Source organism: Oxyura jamaicensis, chromosome 1 (assembly GCF_011077185.1).
Source record: "Oxyura jamaicensis isolate SHBP4307 breed ruddy duck chromosome 1, BPBGC_Ojam_1.0, whole genome shotgun sequence".
Lineage (NCBI taxonomy): Eukaryota > Metazoa > Chordata > Aves > Anseriformes > Anatidae > Oxyura > Oxyura jamaicensis.
This window is the reverse complement of record NC_048893.1, coordinates 197,100,418-197,118,544: the sequence shown is the minus strand read 5'-3', so window position 1 is coordinate 197,118,544 and position 18,127 is coordinate 197,100,418. Positions and strand designations below refer to the sequence as shown.

At 45.6% G+C, this 18,127-nt stretch overlaps 1 protein-coding gene and 1 long non-coding RNA gene across 2 annotated transcripts in view; one reads left to right on the top strand and one right to left on the bottom strand.

Annotated features, from left to right (window-relative positions):
* LOC118168909 overlaps positions 1-5,802 on the bottom strand; it is a 16,826-nt gene extending 11,024 nt beyond the window's left edge. The window contains exon 1 of the long non-coding RNA XR_004751856.1: positions 5,702-5,802. This is a non-coding gene — a long non-coding RNA (uncharacterized LOC118168909). The remainder of the gene's footprint in view (positions 1-5,701) is intronic.
* A 6,510-nt stretch (positions 5,803-12,312) lies between these two features.
* Positions 12,313-18,067, top strand: FAM181B (family with sequence similarity 181 member B). The gene is made up of 2 exons (XM_035329432.1): positions 12,313-14,832; positions 15,076-18,067. The coding sequence occupies exon 1, from the start codon at positions 12,398-12,400 to the stop codon at positions 13,439-13,441; it is 1,044 nt and encodes a 347-aa protein (XP_035185323.1). The 5' UTR covers positions 12,313-12,397; the 3' UTR covers positions 13,442-14,832; positions 15,076-18,067.
* The last annotated feature ends 60 nt before the right edge of the window (positions 18,068-18,127 follow it).

The window sequence follows — 18,127 nt, the reverse complement described above, 5'->3', positions numbered from 1 at the left end:
ATCTATCTATCTATCTATCTATCTATCTATCTATCTATCTATCTATCTCTATATCTTCATTTTGATTTGCTTTAGTTGGAAGGGGTTGTACCCAAACAAGTATGCCATGTTCTCCTTTGAATCTTGCAACCTGGATACCATTACCATCATGGCTCACACCCAAATTTAGGCAATATTCCCTGAGTTACACTATTCAGCACCTTCATGGGGGTGAGCCTCAAGGTCTGGCCCAGCATGAAACATGAAATGGATAAATATCCTTCTCTTTGGGGCTCATCCTCAAGGCAGAAGGCTACTGTCACTGTGTCAGCCAGAGCTGAAGAGGACATCAGAGACATCCATCAGTCATTGCTAATGGAGGAGGACAAGGGGAGGACAGAAGGGAGAGGTGGCAGCACTGTGGCCCTTTGTGTAAAATACCAAACTAGTGCAGGAGCGATACCTGAACCATTTCCACATGGGTGCCTTTGGCATGAGGCTGCAGGAACACTGCTGTATGTCCCAGTGGATCCTGAATTATCAGACATCAGTGTGGGGATGCAAGTCAACTTCTTCTGCACCACGTTCTTAAATTAGTATTTTATTTACCTTCTGCTGGAAAGTGGAAGTGGGACACTTCATAGCATCAGCTGAGATTTTACTTCATGAATTCCCTGTGATTGCAGAAGCCCAGACACCAGCACTGCAGGTCTCCCCTCCTCTCTTTCTGAGGCATGTGGCTGTTGTTGATTCAGTCTTTTGCTGGAGTTTATTGCCTATGGTGCATAGCGGCATGTTGCAACTGGTGCTCTAGAGACCCTTCTGAACTACATCTCTACTACAGCAGCTTCATGTTCTCTTCTTGGAAGGGACAGAGGACACACTAGAAGAATGGGACAAGCATAGAGCAACACTTGCCCCCAAAACGTCCACATCCTCCTCCAATCCATGCCTTGGGGACCTCTAAGTGTGAAGCTGTCTGGGCTCTGTGTCCCAGATAGTGTCTACTGGTCCTGTATGACTGTAACACAAGAACAATCTAAGACAGTATTTTTCAAAACTATTTCGACAGTGACCACAGATTCTGCTGTTATATTATTTTTGGTGGTACCCTGATTTGCATAGCAGCCTCCACATCCTCATTATCTGTGCAGCCCATGGACTTTTAAAAAGTCATGTTTTTGTTTGGTGATGGAAAGAGCTGGGGTGCTTCAACAGACAGCCCTGACACGCTGATGGTGCCTGGCCCAGGGTGTCCTCACAAATTCACCTCTTGTCTCAGCTCCCTCCTCCCCATCATGTAGCGGCCTCAGGAAGTGTTACCCTCAGGGTTATTGCTGGCTCTTTGGACATGGTCCTTCATGTCATGGTGCATATCATGGACTGTGGACATCAGACTGCAAGGCTCGTATCCATGCCTCCATCACAGCAGTTCGCTAGCACATCTTCTACAGCTGGGAAGTGCAGGAAGGAATTAAACATATATTACATATTGAAATAAGTGTGTGTTTTAGGTATCTACAGGTAAATCTTATTTTCACGGTCCTTGCTAACCAAAGTAGTGCTCAGTCCTCCCCAGGGTATCCACTATGGCCTGTGACTGTCAGTTGTCTTTGTGCTCTGTGCCATGTTATTCAATACTCAGTGTATTTTGTATTTAGATCAGTTAAAATGCCAGATATTTCTCTGATGACATCATTTACCCCAACAGAGTAGCCTGGGAAGCAGCAAATATAAAAGACAGGAAGGGAAGAATGTTGTGCATAGGGTAGATAATGTCACAAAAGAGATCAGATGGGAAGAAACTTGCTATGTGGAAGACCTAAAAAATGCACAGTTGTGCGGAAGAAGGCTTAGATCCCTTCTGCCTCTCCCCAGTGCAGCAAAGGAGGAGGTCAGTCTGTCTGGGTTCAAGTTTGGCAGCTGCTGATCTGGTGCTGGACCATCTGACGCAGTGATCAGATGTTGATTGCAAAGCCTGCATAAATTAAATTCCGTGTACACCAAAAAAAAAATATAAAAAATGAATGGGATCCCTTGGTGCCAGCAGCTCCTCTTATCACTTTGTAGCCTGTTTGCATTCCCTGGCAGATAATCACCATGACTAACAGTTATCTGACACAGCCAATTTTGCTACCAAAATCTGTTTTCTGACCTTAACTGGCTATTCACAGAAATGACAGTGCCCCTCCCAACACACAATATAATGCTAACAAAGTCCTCAGACCTTCCTAGGAAATAGATGGCTTTGGGGGACACTTTATAAATTCAAACTAAGATGCAGAGGGTGCTCCAGAGAGCTGGCTGGAGGGGCTGAGTATCTTTTATTTCTCCATCTTATTATTTGTGGTGGTTACCTTCATCTGATTTGTCTCTTTATGCCATTGTGTGTTATGTATTCACATACAGAAGAATTTGTGCAATTGGATGGCTAAGCTGGAGAAAGTGTGTCCTGCCATGCTCTTCATGATGATTTGACTCCTGCTTTTTCTTTCTCTGCTGTTTTCTAACATGATTTGAGAAGTCTGTAAGCTAGTAAAAGATGGTGCAAGAGCTTGTTTGGCAATACAGTGAAGGTACCAGGGAAATGATCTGCATTCAAATGAACCTGGCAAGATCAAAAAAAGGAGAGTTTTACCTTTGAGCACCTCCTGGGGCTGTTTGCCATGGGGCCACACATGATCCTGGCCCCAAGCAAGGTGATGAGATCTGGGACTGAGACCAGGGAAGGAAGAAAGACTGGGACAGTTCCACACGGCTTTGCCTGGGGCTCCTAGACCCTTCATTACCAAATATCTAATCTGAAAGGACTCTGCTGCCCATATCAATACCATTTACTGACCTGTGCTTCCAAAGAAGTCCATTCAAGTCATGCTCTTGTGGGACAGACTGGGCAGGATGGCAAGGAGCACTCACTGGCTCAGTACGGGAACCTTTAATCCAGTGATTTATTTAAGCACTCAAGAGTTAGCATGTCTTTCTCAAGAACTGAATTAATATGGTGGGTATGTCCATTCCTTCCAAAAGCCTGTTTTTTGTTTTTCTTTGGATCCTTCTGCCCTCAGTCTCCTTCTGATGTTTCCTACATGAAGCCCACACCATCCCATGATCTCACACCACTCTTCTAAGGAAAATCTACTAAGGAACTCCTCTTCTAAGGAAAATTGTGAGTCTGAGCTCTGTGTTCACTCTGCAGTGGTCTAGATATAGTGGTTCTCATGTGAAGAGCAGAGCTGAAGGCCCTGAACTGTGGAGTGTTGGCTTAAAGATTGTCCCTTGTGGGAATAACCACCGCCCTCCAAGCAGGACCAAATAAACTGCCTCAGGGCAAACCATTTCCATACCTTGTTTGTAAAGGGTGCCAGGCTCAGAACTGGTTCAAGTAATTGGTAAAAGTGACCATACTGCTCATGTCTGAGGGCACTTTTGTAGCCCGTGTCTCTTCATCCCTCAGGGTTTCTCAGTTGTTTCTCTTCTTCCCCCATGTGCTGCCACCTCAAGACTGAATTTTGCCTATATTGATGGCCCTTCTCACCCAAGCTGAATGAGTTCTCCATGTTCCCATTCAAATCCCTATGAAAATTCCCTTTCATAGGGCCAGAGCAAATAATTAAAACTCCTCACAAGAGAATAATATATTGCCTTTAATTTTTCTAGACCATCCAGCCATACACAGGGGGCTTACCAGATATGCAGGTTTCCAAGGCAAATAGTTGCTGTAGTGCCTGCATGTTCTTGGCATGAGGCTAAACACAGATATTTTGAGATCTTATTAAGGTTATTTAAGTTTGTTAAGCTTAAAAATAGGAGTGGGAGAGATTAGACAATATGGAGAATCCACAGTGTGATGCCCTGCATTTTCTCTGTCGAGTTTTGGTCCCAGCCCAGCCTAAACTTGCAATGAACAGAGACAGTTACTGGCTGGGAATTTGCCCCCTCAGAAAGGAGAGTGGTGATCTCCAAGTAGCAAAGAAGCATTTTCAGGACATTTTGGGCAACTGTCTTGCATTGTTTTGATGTCTGTAGCTCCTAAGGAAAGTGAGCAGGGTTGGCAGATGTCCTGACTTTATGTATCTGGGTGGGTTTAGTTGAATTAGTTTGATCATGGGGATTCTCCTTCTGATCAGTGGGAAAACAAGCAATCACAAGGCAGGATTCAGCTCTAAAGCACATCACTAAACTGGGACAGAAAAGTTGTACTAGAACTGCCTGTTCCTCTCCATCAACAAGACAAGGAGCCCGTCCTCCAGCTGGGACCGCCTCAGGAGCACCAAGAAGAAGAGCAAAAAGGGAGAAGCAGGATAAATCCTTATGGAAACCCAAGCCCCTGGAAAGGCACTGCCAAAATCCACCCGGTGCCTTGTGAGGACCCCATGAGGCTGGCAGTGCTGGCAGCCCTGACACGCGTGGCAGTTTGGACAAGCAGGAGCAGCCGTGTTCCCACTGCCGGGTGCGTGGGGATGTGATAGTGTGCCAGAGGGGCTGCAGGAGCTGAGGGGGGGAAAAACCCCTGGCGCAGAATTTAAAATGTGCTCTAACCTTTTCTGCAAACTGAAAGCAAGAAAAATGCTCATAAAACTACTCTTTGTGCACAGAAAGAAGTCCGTTTTTATACTGTTGCTAAGTTCCTTATTGTTTTCTGGCTGTTTTTTGTGTTTCTGTGGCAGCCTTTTCTGTGGGCCTCTTTCAGTGACTTAGCTATATTGGCCTGCAGATAATTAGATCAGTGCTATCATTTTCACTGTCCTTTTTCCTTTGGGGTTATTTGCATGATAATGGCAGTTTGTGCTACTCTCTCTTGGTCCCCCTCTCTTTTAACAAGGCACCATTTCTAAACATGAAATAATTCAGGGGGCAATCTGTGAGTGGCTCTGTTAAGAAAAGACTGTAAACATCTGGTTAAGAAAGTATTTCTGGTAACCAAAATGGAACATTATCAGCTACGGCTTTCCAAATGAATTCTTTATTATTATTATTATTATTATTATTTTATTTATTTTCTTTCTTCTTTTTTTTTTTTTTTCCCCAGTATTTTCAGCCTGTGTGTATTTGCTGTATGCAAACATAGCAGAATGCTCCCACTCTGGGTATATATGTGTATGTAATGATTTATTGTGTATATAATGATTTATTATGTATTTATCTAGATAAATCATATGTGAGTTATTGTAATTTCTGTTTGAAACTCCTAATGAACATTTAAAAGGCTTCTCTGTGCCACCAAATGACTTTGAACCCTTCCTGCTATGAACGAAGACTTCTGTCCAGCAAGAAAGACGTGCCCAAATCTCACCCTGTGAGTAATCCCACTGAGGTTAAGCTGGGTGGATGATGTTATGTGCTGGCTTGCATTCTGTTGATTTAGGGTGTAGGACTTTCTGGGCAAGATCATATTTGGGTGCAGGGTCAATCAAATAAACGCTGTTTGGGAGCAGGGACTGCTGTTGTCCCTAAGTGCTGCAGACTGCTACCCATCTCAGCTCATACTTGCCGGAGGTGCAATGTGCCCCGTGTCTGCAGACCGTGCTGCATCAATAGGAAGGTTATTTTTACTGAAAAAATTGAATCTTGGGCCCAGTTCCTGCTCCTGAAATGATTAAACTAACTGCAGGCATACCTCAGCAGAGTAGAAAATAAATGGTGAAAAAAATAAAGGGAGTTAACAAAATTGTGTTCATATCAGGAAATCAAGGAATTCATTTGAGATAAGACCTGGATTTACCCGCAGCAGTCTTGTGTTGTCAGTCCTGTTCCCAAGGGACACATCTGCTGATAGATCTCCATATTATCCTGGACCAGTTCCAGGTCTTGGAGGCCTCTTTGGAGTAGACCAGTCCTGCAGTGGATGGCAGGTGAGACTGTGAACAGAAAATCATATTAGTCTGTTTAGTTAAGCAAGTAAAAAAAGTCTTAAATGAAGTCATTTGCTAAGGGAAATGACCTTTATAAGGGGCAGTTTTCAATAGGCATAACTGGAAACAGTTTTGATAGTGTGTTCAATTAAAAATAAGGCAATCAAAAATTCCACAATGTCTTTTTCTTAAAAAATAATAATAATAAAAATCTTGGAAAGAAACAGAATTTAACCATTTAAACACCGGGTCACAGTGCTGAACAACATCTAAAGATGATCGTGCAATGCAAATATCTCATAACAATTACAACACACCAGAAAATAAAGGTTTTCTTTAGTGAATACTAATATATAGTGAATAATTGGGCTCTGTTTTTTTCTGCCATTGGGTCATATGGCTCTCACCATTTCAGTACCTGAGCCCTGAGCCCCAGTATGCATGGCAGTGACAGAGCAGCTCCAGAGGCAGAGGTCATATTTTGCAGGTGCATTGGATGAGCTGATACTGCACCAGGTGTGCTTCAGAGACACCAAGAAAGTTCACAGTAGCTTTACCGTGGTCTCAGGTACCTGAAGTCACCTCCAAGTCAAGGGCTTTCCAGCATGGTTGAAGCATTATCTGAGAGACAGCTGGAGCCCAGGCCATTGGAGAGCTGGGAGGAGAAGCTGTGCTTAGCTCGTAGCTACACAGGGGGAAGATGCCATACATCATATGAAGATTTTGGCATGGCGTTTCCAGGCTCAAGAAAAGTGGTTGTTCTCAAATGGCAGGCAGAGAGATTGGGACTCTCAGTGAATCACTCAGTGAAATTCAATGGGAATGGCTTCACTGTGAGTTGGACCAGGCCCTTATTTCAGGGTGTAAATAACGAATGAGAAGACACTGGTGCTAGGCTGTGTACAGGCAACCAGGCAGCACCCAAACAAAGACTATTTTTGCAACATTTCCTAAACACATACTGTTTGCATTAAGTAATATTCAAGGAGCTCCTCTTCTTCCCAAAACCATGTAGCATCCTCATAGATTAAACTGTTGGGGAGCCATGAAGTCACCTCAGCTGGTTGCTCTCAAGCTAACAGAGCTTAGTGGAAGGACAGTGTGCAGCAAGCAAGATGGTGCTGGACCTTTGTTGTTGTTTGTTACATTTGACACCTTATTTCCACACAACAAAGGATTTCCAAGCAGCACCATGCATGAACAATAAAAAATGAAGGAATTAATTTGATCACAAAGCCCACACATTTACTTGCAGAAATGTTTCTGAGTGGAGATAAAACACTGCAACATAGGAGCCAGGGAAGAAAAATAATATGAAAAAATATTTCTCAATAATATGAAAATTATTTCTTTATATTTTAAAAATATCTGTGTTTTCTTTATGTATATTTCTACCTGTAGCTAAAAGCAGAACTGTGAGTAGGAGATAATGAAATGAACTCAGAATTTTAACCCTTAAAACATTTTTCTAAAAAGACAAAGTTTTTTGCATAGCTCTTGTAGAGATGGCATAAAGCTGCCGGTAATGCATTCAAGAAATAAGCCCACAAAAATTACCAAATGCAGTATTTTGCAGCAGATAATAAAGTTCATGGCTTTACAGCTCTTATGGGATTTTAACCTATACCAGGGTATTTGTAATCAACCCATGAATAATTATGCAAAATGTAGGTGGAAGACATTACAGCGAATACTCTTCCTGAATGCTCATGTTTTCAGAAAATATGAAAAAAAAAAAATATTCAACCCACTAAAGGCAACTTCAGAGGTGAACTGAAAGCCTACTGCCATCACCTTTAAAATTATGCAGATTTGGAGAAAAGTCACCACACTATGAAGAATATAACCATAACTTTTCTCTAAAAGGAAACCATAAAAAATGGAAAAACAGCTATAACCTGAACCAGTCAAAGCAACTTATAAAGCCAAAGCATATAAATACTCTCATCCCAACTCAGACGCCCTTATCTATCTCAGCAGGCAGTTTGCTGAGATCCTGAAGTCTCCTGTGGCACCTCAGAAGTTAGCATGGCCTGGGTGAGGGCCCATTGAGGGCCAATCGCCTCAACAAGGACAGCACTGTTTTGGCCTTTTTCCTCACACAGCTCTTCCCAGTGTGACAGGCACTCATGGTACCTGCTCACCAGTGCCAGAAGGGCCACCAGAAACTTCCCTGTTCTTTCTTTGTGGAGGAATGTATTCCAGGAGAGCGTGAAATGCACAGTGAGGTGAAGAGAGGGAAGGTGAAACTGAGAGAGGGGCGTCCAGAGGCCTCAAGAGGTAAAAAAGGGCTTCATTTGCAGGGTGCCAAGTCTGTGTTCCTGTGTCTCCTAATAGACTAATTTGAATAAAATAGCATCTTATGAAGCTGAGACTTTCTACAGTCTAGTGACTTAAGGCAGGTAAAGACTGGGTGAGCCACACCACTTTATATCTATGCACATATACTAAATTTAGGAACATATATTCACTCTTCCTGGCTTATGTGGAATATGCCCTTTCATTCCCATTTCTGATTTTACTGAATATTTTATTGTTAGTTTTTACTTCTTTATTAGCAGGGAAGAAAACTGGTATGTTTTAAAATTTCTCTAACTGTTGTCAGTTCCGGAGGATTTAGCCTGTTTGCAGAGATTCAGTAAAATGAAGATTTTTTTAGGTCAACATTTTCTTCTGGCAGACTGAACCTGAAGTGCACTTTATTTCCCTTTAATTTAACAGCTCCAGCAGCTTTTCCAGTTAAATCGACTGTTCATTATTGAGCCCATTTATGAAGGGCTGTGCAGTGCAGTTTAATGAATCCCTGGCACAAAGCTCCCTTTCAGTGCAGGGAAAGAATAGCAGCCTATTTAGGTCCTGTAGGGCTGTATGTCAAAGGCTGCCTATAATACTTGTCAGGGAAGGGCAGAAATTCCCACTGATATAAGAATGTGCAAGAAATCAACTTGCACAACCAACTCGCAGATTAAGACACGATCAGGAAATGAGACTGTAGGTTTCGGACAGTGACACCTGTTTGGGAAGTGAGACTTTCCCATAACAGCATAACCATACAGGCCTGTACAATCAAGCAGGAAAAAAAGTCCTCCTTCCCCTGCTGCAGAGATGCTCCTGCTTTCATGCTGCCTTACTAATGCTGCAGTGAAGGGAAAAGGAGCACTGGTGATCAGGGGCTTGGTTTGCCTCCCCCCACGGAGGGTTTGGCTGGTGATGGGGTGAAGCAGGGGATGTTCCTTGCCCATGTTCTTGGCATGAAATGTTTCCTTCGGTGGTGCCATGAGCATCAGGAGGGCAGATTCTGCTTCTGCAAGTGCCTCCAGTGCAGAGCTGACACTGTAACGCTGTAACGCTGGGCAAGGCTTGCTTGCTTGCTAAGGCCTCTGCTGCCTAAGACAATCTCTTTTTTTTTTCTGGCCAACTCATCCTGTAGGGATAACAAATTGTTCTCCTCACCAAGGGCTTGATTTTGTGGCTAAGATTTGGATTTGTGGACTGTGCAAAGCCTGAGCCAGCGAGCATTGTGTGACCCTGCTCCCTTCAGTTCAGGATAAGAATGTGTCACTATGGGAGCCAGGTCTGCTGCCTGCAAAGCCTTGGTTTAATTCTCAGAGCCTCTCAAGATGCTGCTGCTACCTGTTTGAGGATGAGCAAGAAATCAGAACAAGACAGATACATCTCCTGTGTGAAAGGGGGCAATAGCAGTGGAGCCCCTGGAGCCCCTTACCGAGCACTGAATGCTTCCCAGTAGGATGGAGGTGTGGGCTGGGGGACTGCAGCCAGTTCACTCCCCCGGGAGCGACTGGAGGGATGTGGACATCTGGTCCAAGCATATCCATGTCTGATCCCTGCCCACAGAGGAAGTTTCAGTGCTTGCCACCACGCTTAGGCTGAGCAGCTCAATCCTGAGCAAGCGCAGGCAGAAGACAAGCATTGGCTCATAAGGCTGCTGGGCAAGAGAGATGTTTTGCAGGAATAACCAAACCGCTATTTCCTTGGAAAAAAACGAGGCTTCTTTGCAAGTTGTTGACATCATGTGGCTTAGCAAACTTCCCTCCAGGCATTGCCCAACTTGGGGTAATCAGCTCTGCTTGAGAGAATACAGAGAATAAGCATGTTTAATGCAATTATGAAAGCTTTCTAAATCTCCAGATCTGCTCTAAAATATGTAAATTTGGCTGCTTAGCATGAATGAATGCAAACTTTGCTTTGCATGCCTGACAATTGTTTTAATACTCTCCAATTTTTAGGAGGTAATAAAGTCTCCCACTAAACCATATCTGAGCTCTCAAAGCTGTTTAATTGAATGAATTCAGCCTTACAGAAGACAAGCCAGGGCTTTCAGCTTCTTTCTCTAAGCCACCGGATATTTAGCCACTCTGTATATAATACCACCCAGCCTCATTAGCAAACCCCTTTAGAGCTGCTATGAAATACCGCTGCTGTAACGCCGAAGCAGCTAAAAACTTGAGGACAACCCCACTGCCACTGTTACTGTGTTGGCTCACGTTGGCCAGATAAGAAATGGCCCCAAACTGTGCAGATAGCGATGCCTGTCTTCCAGGCCTTTGTGCAATTTGAAGCAGCCTCAAAGTGGATGTAAAACTACGCAGTGGAGAATGCAGGGGATGTATATGTTGTTCTTTACATTTCCCCATCAATAAGGGAGCTCAGAACAGGCTGCAAAGCTTGACAGGGCTTGACAGGACCCGAGGGCAGCTAATCCGTGTCAGTTGTACTCCAGCTAAGCAGTTTAAATCCACCCCTTATGTAGACATTATTATATGGAGAGATATATAGATTTCCCATAGCTCTATATCTGATTTTTATTTGCCTCAATTACACAGTTGCACTCAGGGCAACTCCCCTCAAAAAGAGGCTCAGGGAGGCTCCCGCAGAACATGGAGCCGGCTTTGTGAGACCTGGCCCAGATGTGCTGCTGCTGAGACCTGCTGAGACGTGGCCAATGCCCAACACAGAGCTCCCAGATGTGTTTGCATGGCCAGAAACTCAGTATGAGCCCATGCTTTTGGAAAGAGCTGCTGCTGCTGCTTGGCTGCTCCTCCTCTGAAGCAGAGATGGATCCTTCCCATTAGAAGATTTCGGTTGCAGCCAAACATTACCACCAAGCTAGGACCAGACCCCTGGAAATAATCTGAGTGTTTTCAGTCAGCTCTGAAACTCGCTGTAAGCAAGGTCTGCTGCTGCGAGGTGCTGCGTGAGAGACTGAGAAAATCAGCATTTTTATTTTGTAGAGGATATTGAGCCTTTTTCTCACATTAAATATGTGCTTTCCCCTCTTTTCTCATTCCAATGATTGTTTGTTTTGCATTCAATCGGTGTTTGAAATCACAGTGGGGTGAATTTGGCTGATTTTTCCTTTTCACCACTAAGTACATTCTGAGGAAGCTGCCTGCTTCCCTTTTCTTCCACAGAGTTTTGCTTTCTGGTTTGTCCATCCTGCGGTGTTTCTAATGAATTGATGCATCCCAAGAAAACTCACTTAATGTCAGTCAAAATCAGATATGTGTCTGTGATCATATTTGGACATACAAAATCACAATCACTAAAGATAAATCTGTACCTCATAGGGTTGAGAAAAGTGCTATTCTGCATTATACCCCCTGAAAAGGCAGTATAGTTCCTTCAGGAGTTTTTTTCTTCTTTTTTTTTCTTTTTTTTTTTTTTTTTTTTTTCCCACACATCTGGAATACGAAAAATTTATAGGGCTGCCTCACTAAGCACATAGAATGACAGAATTTCCTGAGCTGTCAGGGACCCACAAGGGTCATCGACTCCACCTCCTGGCTCCTCACAGGACTACCTAAGAATCAAAGCATACGTCTGAGAGCATTGCCCATACGCTTCTTGAAGCATACATATGTAGTTGTTAAAATCTCTCCTGTATCACAGCACTGGACTTTCCCAAGACAAGTGAATATAACTACGCTTGGAAGAAAACTCACTGCAAACTAATTTAGGCTGGCGCCGTGCCCTCGTCCCGCCTGGTGCCACAGCAGGAGTGCATCTCCAGACCCTGACGGACAGCGCCGGGCTCGATCACACATTTTGTGCCAGCGGGGCCGTGCCTGCAGGAGTGGGTACGGTGCTTGGGGTGGTGACGTGCTAGTGGATGGGCATCCCACAGAGTTGGTCCGGAGGGGGTGGTCTGGGGGGTGCTGTGTGACCTGGGGGTGCTGTGCAGCTGGCTTGGGGAGGGCTATGTGATCTGGGGGTGCTGTGTACCTACGTTGGGGGGTGTTTGTGATTTGTGAACCCGGGGAGGGGGGGGGGGGCAGCGATGCACCTGTCCAGGATCTGACGCCCGTGTCCCCACCCCGCCGTCGCTGTCCCCGGCCGGGGGCGCGCAGCCCGGCCCGGCCCCGGTGCGCACGGCGGGGAGGCGGGGAGGGTCCGGGGCCAGCCCCGCTCCTGAGCCCTCCTCCTCCTCCTCTTCCACCTCCCTCTCCTCTTCCTCCTCCCCCGGCCGCCGCCTTTTCCCCGCCGCCGCCGCCTCCATCCCGGCGCTGCCCTGCGGAGCTCGGCGCGGCGGAGCCCCGCCGCCGGCCATGGCCGTGCCAGCCGCCCTGCTCAGCCCCCACCACCACCTCCTCTCCTTCTGCTTCCCCACCGGCGGCCTGCTGGGCTATGCCGACCTGGAGAAGGGCTACGAGGGCGGCGGAGGAGGAGGTGGCGGCGGAGGCGAGGCGGGGGACTTTAAGGAAGCCACCAGGGACCTGCTGAGCTTCATCGACTCGGCCTCCAGCAACATCAAGCTGGCGCTGGACAAGCCGGTGAAGTCGAAGAGGAAGGTGAACCACAGGAAATACCTGCAGAAGCAGATCAAGCGTTGCACCGGCATCATCGCCGCCGCCGCCCCGCCGCCCTCCTCCTCCTCCCCGGCCGCCGCCGCCTGCCCGGCCAAGCAGCCCCCGCCACCTCGCCGGGAAGCCTCGACGACGACCAGCAGCCTGCAGAGCAAGAGCCTGGCGGCCCTTTTCGGCTCCCTGCAGCCGGGAAGGGGCTCGGTGAGCGGCTGCGGGGCGGCGGGAGGAGGAGGAGGAGGAGGAGGAAGCAGCGCAGGGTCAGCGGCTGCGGGTGGCCCTCGGAAGGTGCCTCTGCGGGCCCGCAACCTGCCGCCCTCCTTCTTCACCGAGCCGGCTCTGCCGCCCTGCGGGCCTCCGCCGGCCTCCAAGGAGACGGAGAAAGGCGGTGGGGCGGAGGCAGCCGAGTTTTTCGAGCTGCTGGGCCCCGACTACGGAGCGCTGCTGCCTGAGCATGCCGCCTCCCAGGACGCCTACCCCGCCACCCGCCTGCCCGCCGAGCTGGGGCTGGAGCACGGCCTCTACGAGGCTCCGCTGCCCCCGCTGCCCGCCGCCCACCACCCGCTGTTGGGTGGGCTGCTGTACCCCGAGCCGTCCTGGAGCCCGGCCGGGCCCTGCAGCCCCCCCAAAAAATCACCTCCCGAGGCGCTACGCCCGCTCTACTCTGGCGGAGCGGAGTCTGGCAGCCAGGCCTTCGGCTCCTTCTTCCCCGAGTGCCCCTTGGCCCCACCACAGATGCCCTACGACTACAGCACTGGCTACCACCGGGCCACCTACTCCAGCCTGTAGGACAAGGCTGGCGGGCTCGGCCCCCTGGGCCTCGAACATGGACCGTAACGCAGGGGGAAGGAGGGAGCGGGTGAGCCCACCTCCCGTGGGGTGGCCGAGTCCTGGATGAGGGCTCAGGATGTGACCCAGTGGATGCTCACGGTGGTGAGGGAAGAGCTGGGTTCGGCCACCTTGGAGGGGCTGGTGGCTGCGCTCGCCCTGACAGCCCCCCGAAAGCTGGCCACAGCTCCCGTTAGAAGAACACTGGGATCTGGGATGTCTCAGTGCCCGGCAAGTCGCCTCCTCCTCCTGCGGCCTGGGAGATGCTGTGGTGTGCCAATAAAAACGTGAAATACTTGATTCCTTCAGGTGTTTTTATAGTGCACAGTGACTACGGTGCATTAGCGTTCATTAGGGGTCAGGTTTTGTGTTACTGTAGGCAGACGCAACTTGATTTACGTGTCCGGTATGACATTGCAACGGGGGCTGCTCTCCGTGAAGGCAGCTGTGACCACTTGTAAATGATTTCAGTTTGGAAGTAAAACTCAGTCAACTCTTGTGGTGTGTTTAACATCTTTCACAGCTGTGCGTGCATCCCAGGTGCTGGCGGATTTTCAGCTGCGGACACAAAAGGCAAGTAAAAACAATTCAGTGAAGCAAAATTTGAAAACAAATGCTGCTACCAAATCTTAGGTGTCCTGAAATTTAACAAGGTCTTGCAGGATCTTGCAAACAGCAATTTAAGTTAATTGACAGCGGAAGTTCTGGACAAAAATGTACTGTAGCTGCTCCAGCTATGTGATTCCTACAGACCGTTGGATTTCTTTCAGGAATGTGTCAAAGCTCGGAAAGCAATGTGGCTTGGTCTCATTGTGTACAGGAAATTATTTCATAATCGTTTAAGTTATGTAAAAGAGTCTATGATAGGTCCTATAAAAATAAAGCTACGCAGTAGATCTAAGACCTGTGGTTTTTACTGCTGTTGAAACGCAGTGTTCCAGTGTTTTTCACTGTGTCTCCATCCTCTCTAAGTGTTTCTTGGCAGCAATTAAGACAGGCAGTGGTTATTGTCTTTCCTAAATCTTTTGAAATGCTGTATGTTATCCACAGCGACCCGTGCTTGTTTTACCTTCTTTTGTAGTGACTGTTTCTTTAATTTACTAGAAAGAAGGGACTGATAATACCTTACTAAAGCCAGGGGATGAAAACTGTTACAGTTATAAAAACAGATCAAAATACTTGGAGGTTTCCTATTGAGATGCAAGTCTTAAAAGGCAATCCTGCAGCTTGGCTCCCTGCCAGTCCCAAGCTGAGTGTTTGTTTTTGAAACAGGATTCACATACGGATAAGCCTGAGTTTTACCCTTGGTGGTGATAAATCCATGTGCCTTCTATCTTTACAAGACGTGAAAGGTAAAGCTTTTTTTTCTTTTTTTAATAAATAAATAATTTGTTTTTTGTTTTTTATTCATTCATCAAGCCAGATTTAACTTTTAAGAGACTTAGGGTCACGAAGTTGAGATATACAGAGAAGTGATACAAGATCTGGAAACAAACCTTGAGATAATTTGTATTTGAGATTGCCTTAATTTTACTTTTAAATAACAAGAACTGTAATGTTAGTGTAACTTACACCATTTCTTTCCTCCCCAAAAGTTGCCCAAGATCTGTACAAGCTTTATGGAAAGGAACCATGATGGATGAACAGCCACGATACTCCAGCATCCATTAGCTGGACTGAGCCCAGCTGTGTGCTGTTAAGGAAACACTTTTCAAGTATAATTCTGCAGTAGTTTATTTAACTAAGCTTCATGAGTGCATGTATGAGGAACAATGGGCAGCCAGTCCAGCCAAGGTAGCTACAAATTAGGTTAATCCTGCCCCGCTGCTGGTTTGGTTGACTGGACAATGTCCTACCCCATGGATTCCATCCCGCTGTCTTCCATCCTTGGCAAATCTCCCAGGGAAGAGAGTGCAAGTTTGCATTTGTGATCATCATGCTGCCAGGTCCAAACATAGCTTATATATAACTACATCTTAGATTGTCTAGAAAGACTTATTGGGAGGGTATTTTGGTAGGAGAAGATTTTTTTTTTTTTTTTTCACTGCTGCTAGTGAGAATTTGTAGCACGTATTAGCAGCAGCTTTTGGGAATATTGTGGCTTGATGGTGTTTGCTAACAGACCTTACTGCCCAGCTTTCTCACCTGAGCTGTGCACCTCAGATCTGTGCTAGCAGCAGGCCAAGCAGATGAAGGCGAAGTTTATAATGCAATGTTCTGTCAAGGGAAAAAGAATGCCTTTTTTCATTTAGGGTTTCACCAAACAATGTATTCATTTCACAAGCTCAGCGTGCGAATAGGTATCGATCAGGGACCTATTTCTGAAGACCTTACAGCCATCCAAGTCTATCAGCTGTTTCACAGACTTCAGTGGGACTTTGCTTGAAAAAAAGTCTCAAATAGGTCTTCAGGAATAGACTCAGGGATGTGCTATGTAGACACTGCAAACCTGAATAGTGTGGTTCCCCACAAGTCCTACCCTTTTATTTTAGGTAGCTGTAAAGTGCCACAAATCTGACCTGCCAGTGTTTCTCACTTGTTGGGTGCTCTGCTCCCTTGTAGATGGTGTCTGGGATGCTCAGAAGCACAGCATCAGTCTTCTTGGGTTCGATTTTGTCTCAGACGAGAGGGAGAAGCAGCTCTGTGGGTGTCAGTGGAGCTGAGCTGGTGTAAAACCAGCGTGGCAGCCTGCTCCATCCGCTGCCCAGATCAGAGCAGTTGTTCTTGATGGACTTGCCAGAAGTTGGGGCAGCTCCAGGAGCCAGCCTGAGCAGCAGCTGCAGATATTGCTTCAGCTTAGCCTGTATCCTGTAATAGTTCATTAAACAGGGTTTTCAGTTTATAGATGCTTACACTGGAAAGATATAAAATAAATAATAAAAAACCAGCATTGGTATAACTTGCAGTACTGCTGCATTTCTGCTAGAGGATATATTTGAGGAGTACCTGGCGTGGGAAGCTCTGGGAAGGAGCTCACAATGGCTGGGTCGCTCCCACAGCTTTTCCCACAGCACAGGCCAAACAAAGGGCTTCTGTGCAACTCCTGAAAAGTGCTGGAGCTCCTCTTCGTGCTGCAGAGAAGGCGAGGGAACCCTTACCACACCCAGGGTTGCCATCTAGTGGAACTGCAGCTTTTTGTGCATGTGGGAGCTTTTTTTGTGTGTGTGTGTGTTTTTTCCCAGTTTGAGTATTGCGGGCACAGAAAATGTCACATGGGAGTCTCACTTGTAAATGCCCTTGGGAAATAGCTTTCTGTCTCTTTTAAGCACCTGTAAGAATAAAACCTTTTGTAATTGAGCAGGATAATTTGGTTTATCTGGTGCACTTTTCCAAGGAGTCTGTACCTAAGAACTAAATCTTGGCATATTTATTTATTGTTGTCTTAAAATAAGCGTGTTCTTTGAATGGAAGTGGGTTCTGGTTTGTCAGATCAAGTTCAGACTATTAAAATATCTAATTCTGCAAAGTTTTCACTGAGTTTCTCAGATATTCTAAATACAATTTTGTTGCCGGTGAATTTTACACATATTACCTGCTATTACTGGATTTTTATTTATTTATTTTTTATTTTTTTAGAGGGAAAATGTACACATCTTAATAACTTCCTATGCAGTCAAGATGATAAAAGGAGAACAAAAAGAGTGCTTTGCTCTCTTTTAAAATGAGGGAACCTCACCTTTCTTTAATGGTGTTTTACTGACAAATAGCAAGGGTTCACAATGAATAGCTATTGCTGCATCTCACTATTTTGTGACTTAAACAGTTTGAACCCCTTCAAGAAAACTGAAAGATTCTCTCATTTTCTTTGATGTACTTTTGTAACTGGCAAAGGACCTGAGCTTGGGATTGCTCTAATACAGTCTGACCCTGATGATAAGAAGTCATCTTTGATGAACTTATGTAGTTGTTCAAACAATGTTAGTAAAAAAGATGCAGAAGTTTATTGTAAAGTTTGTTTGCATTATGACTTTGTGAATAAATTGCTTTTGTCAACAGTGCAAAAAGTGAAGGTAATTCTGCAGACATGCAAGCAACAAAGACGGCAACATGAGTTGTTCAAGACTACAACCTGACTACCGGAAACAGGAGTTTGGAATGTCTTTAGGGTTACTCAAGAGACTGCAGCCTACCTTCTCTACAAATAACTCGTCGCTATTTTTTTAAAAAGATTGGTAAACGCTTATTTAAAATTCAATGTTATTTGTAATGCATTTATGTAAGAACAAAAAAAAAAAAAAAAAAAAAGACGTGTGTTATAAGCAGTGATCCCTTCCAAAATCTGTGTGGGTAAACACTGGCAGATGATTACTAAAAGGTGAGGGGAGAACTTTTATTTCCAATTCTATTATGTTTTTTAATACCTCACTGTAACTTTGATTATCCTTGGTGACTCCCCTCCCTCATTGTCAGAGAAGTATTCCACTAGATGGTAGGCTTTTAGCCTTTTATGCTTTTTAGATCCCTCCATATAAAAGGAAATGTATTGTCAAAGCCTTATCTTTCTTGGTTGTTTTGGCTGTAGCCCACAGACTCTTGGCTGTCTGTACATCATGGACTCATCACTAAGAACATTTTTAATTGCTTTTTTAATTGCATTTTAATAGCTTGAATTGGCAAATGCAGGACTTAAGGAATATGCAGCATTTC

Bases quoted from the DNA above. Each gene is read 5' to 3' on its own strand.
- FAM181B (XM_035329432.1), top strand. From the start codon at position 12,398: ATGGCCGTGCCAGCCGCCCTGCTCAGCCCCCACCACCACCTCCTCTCC.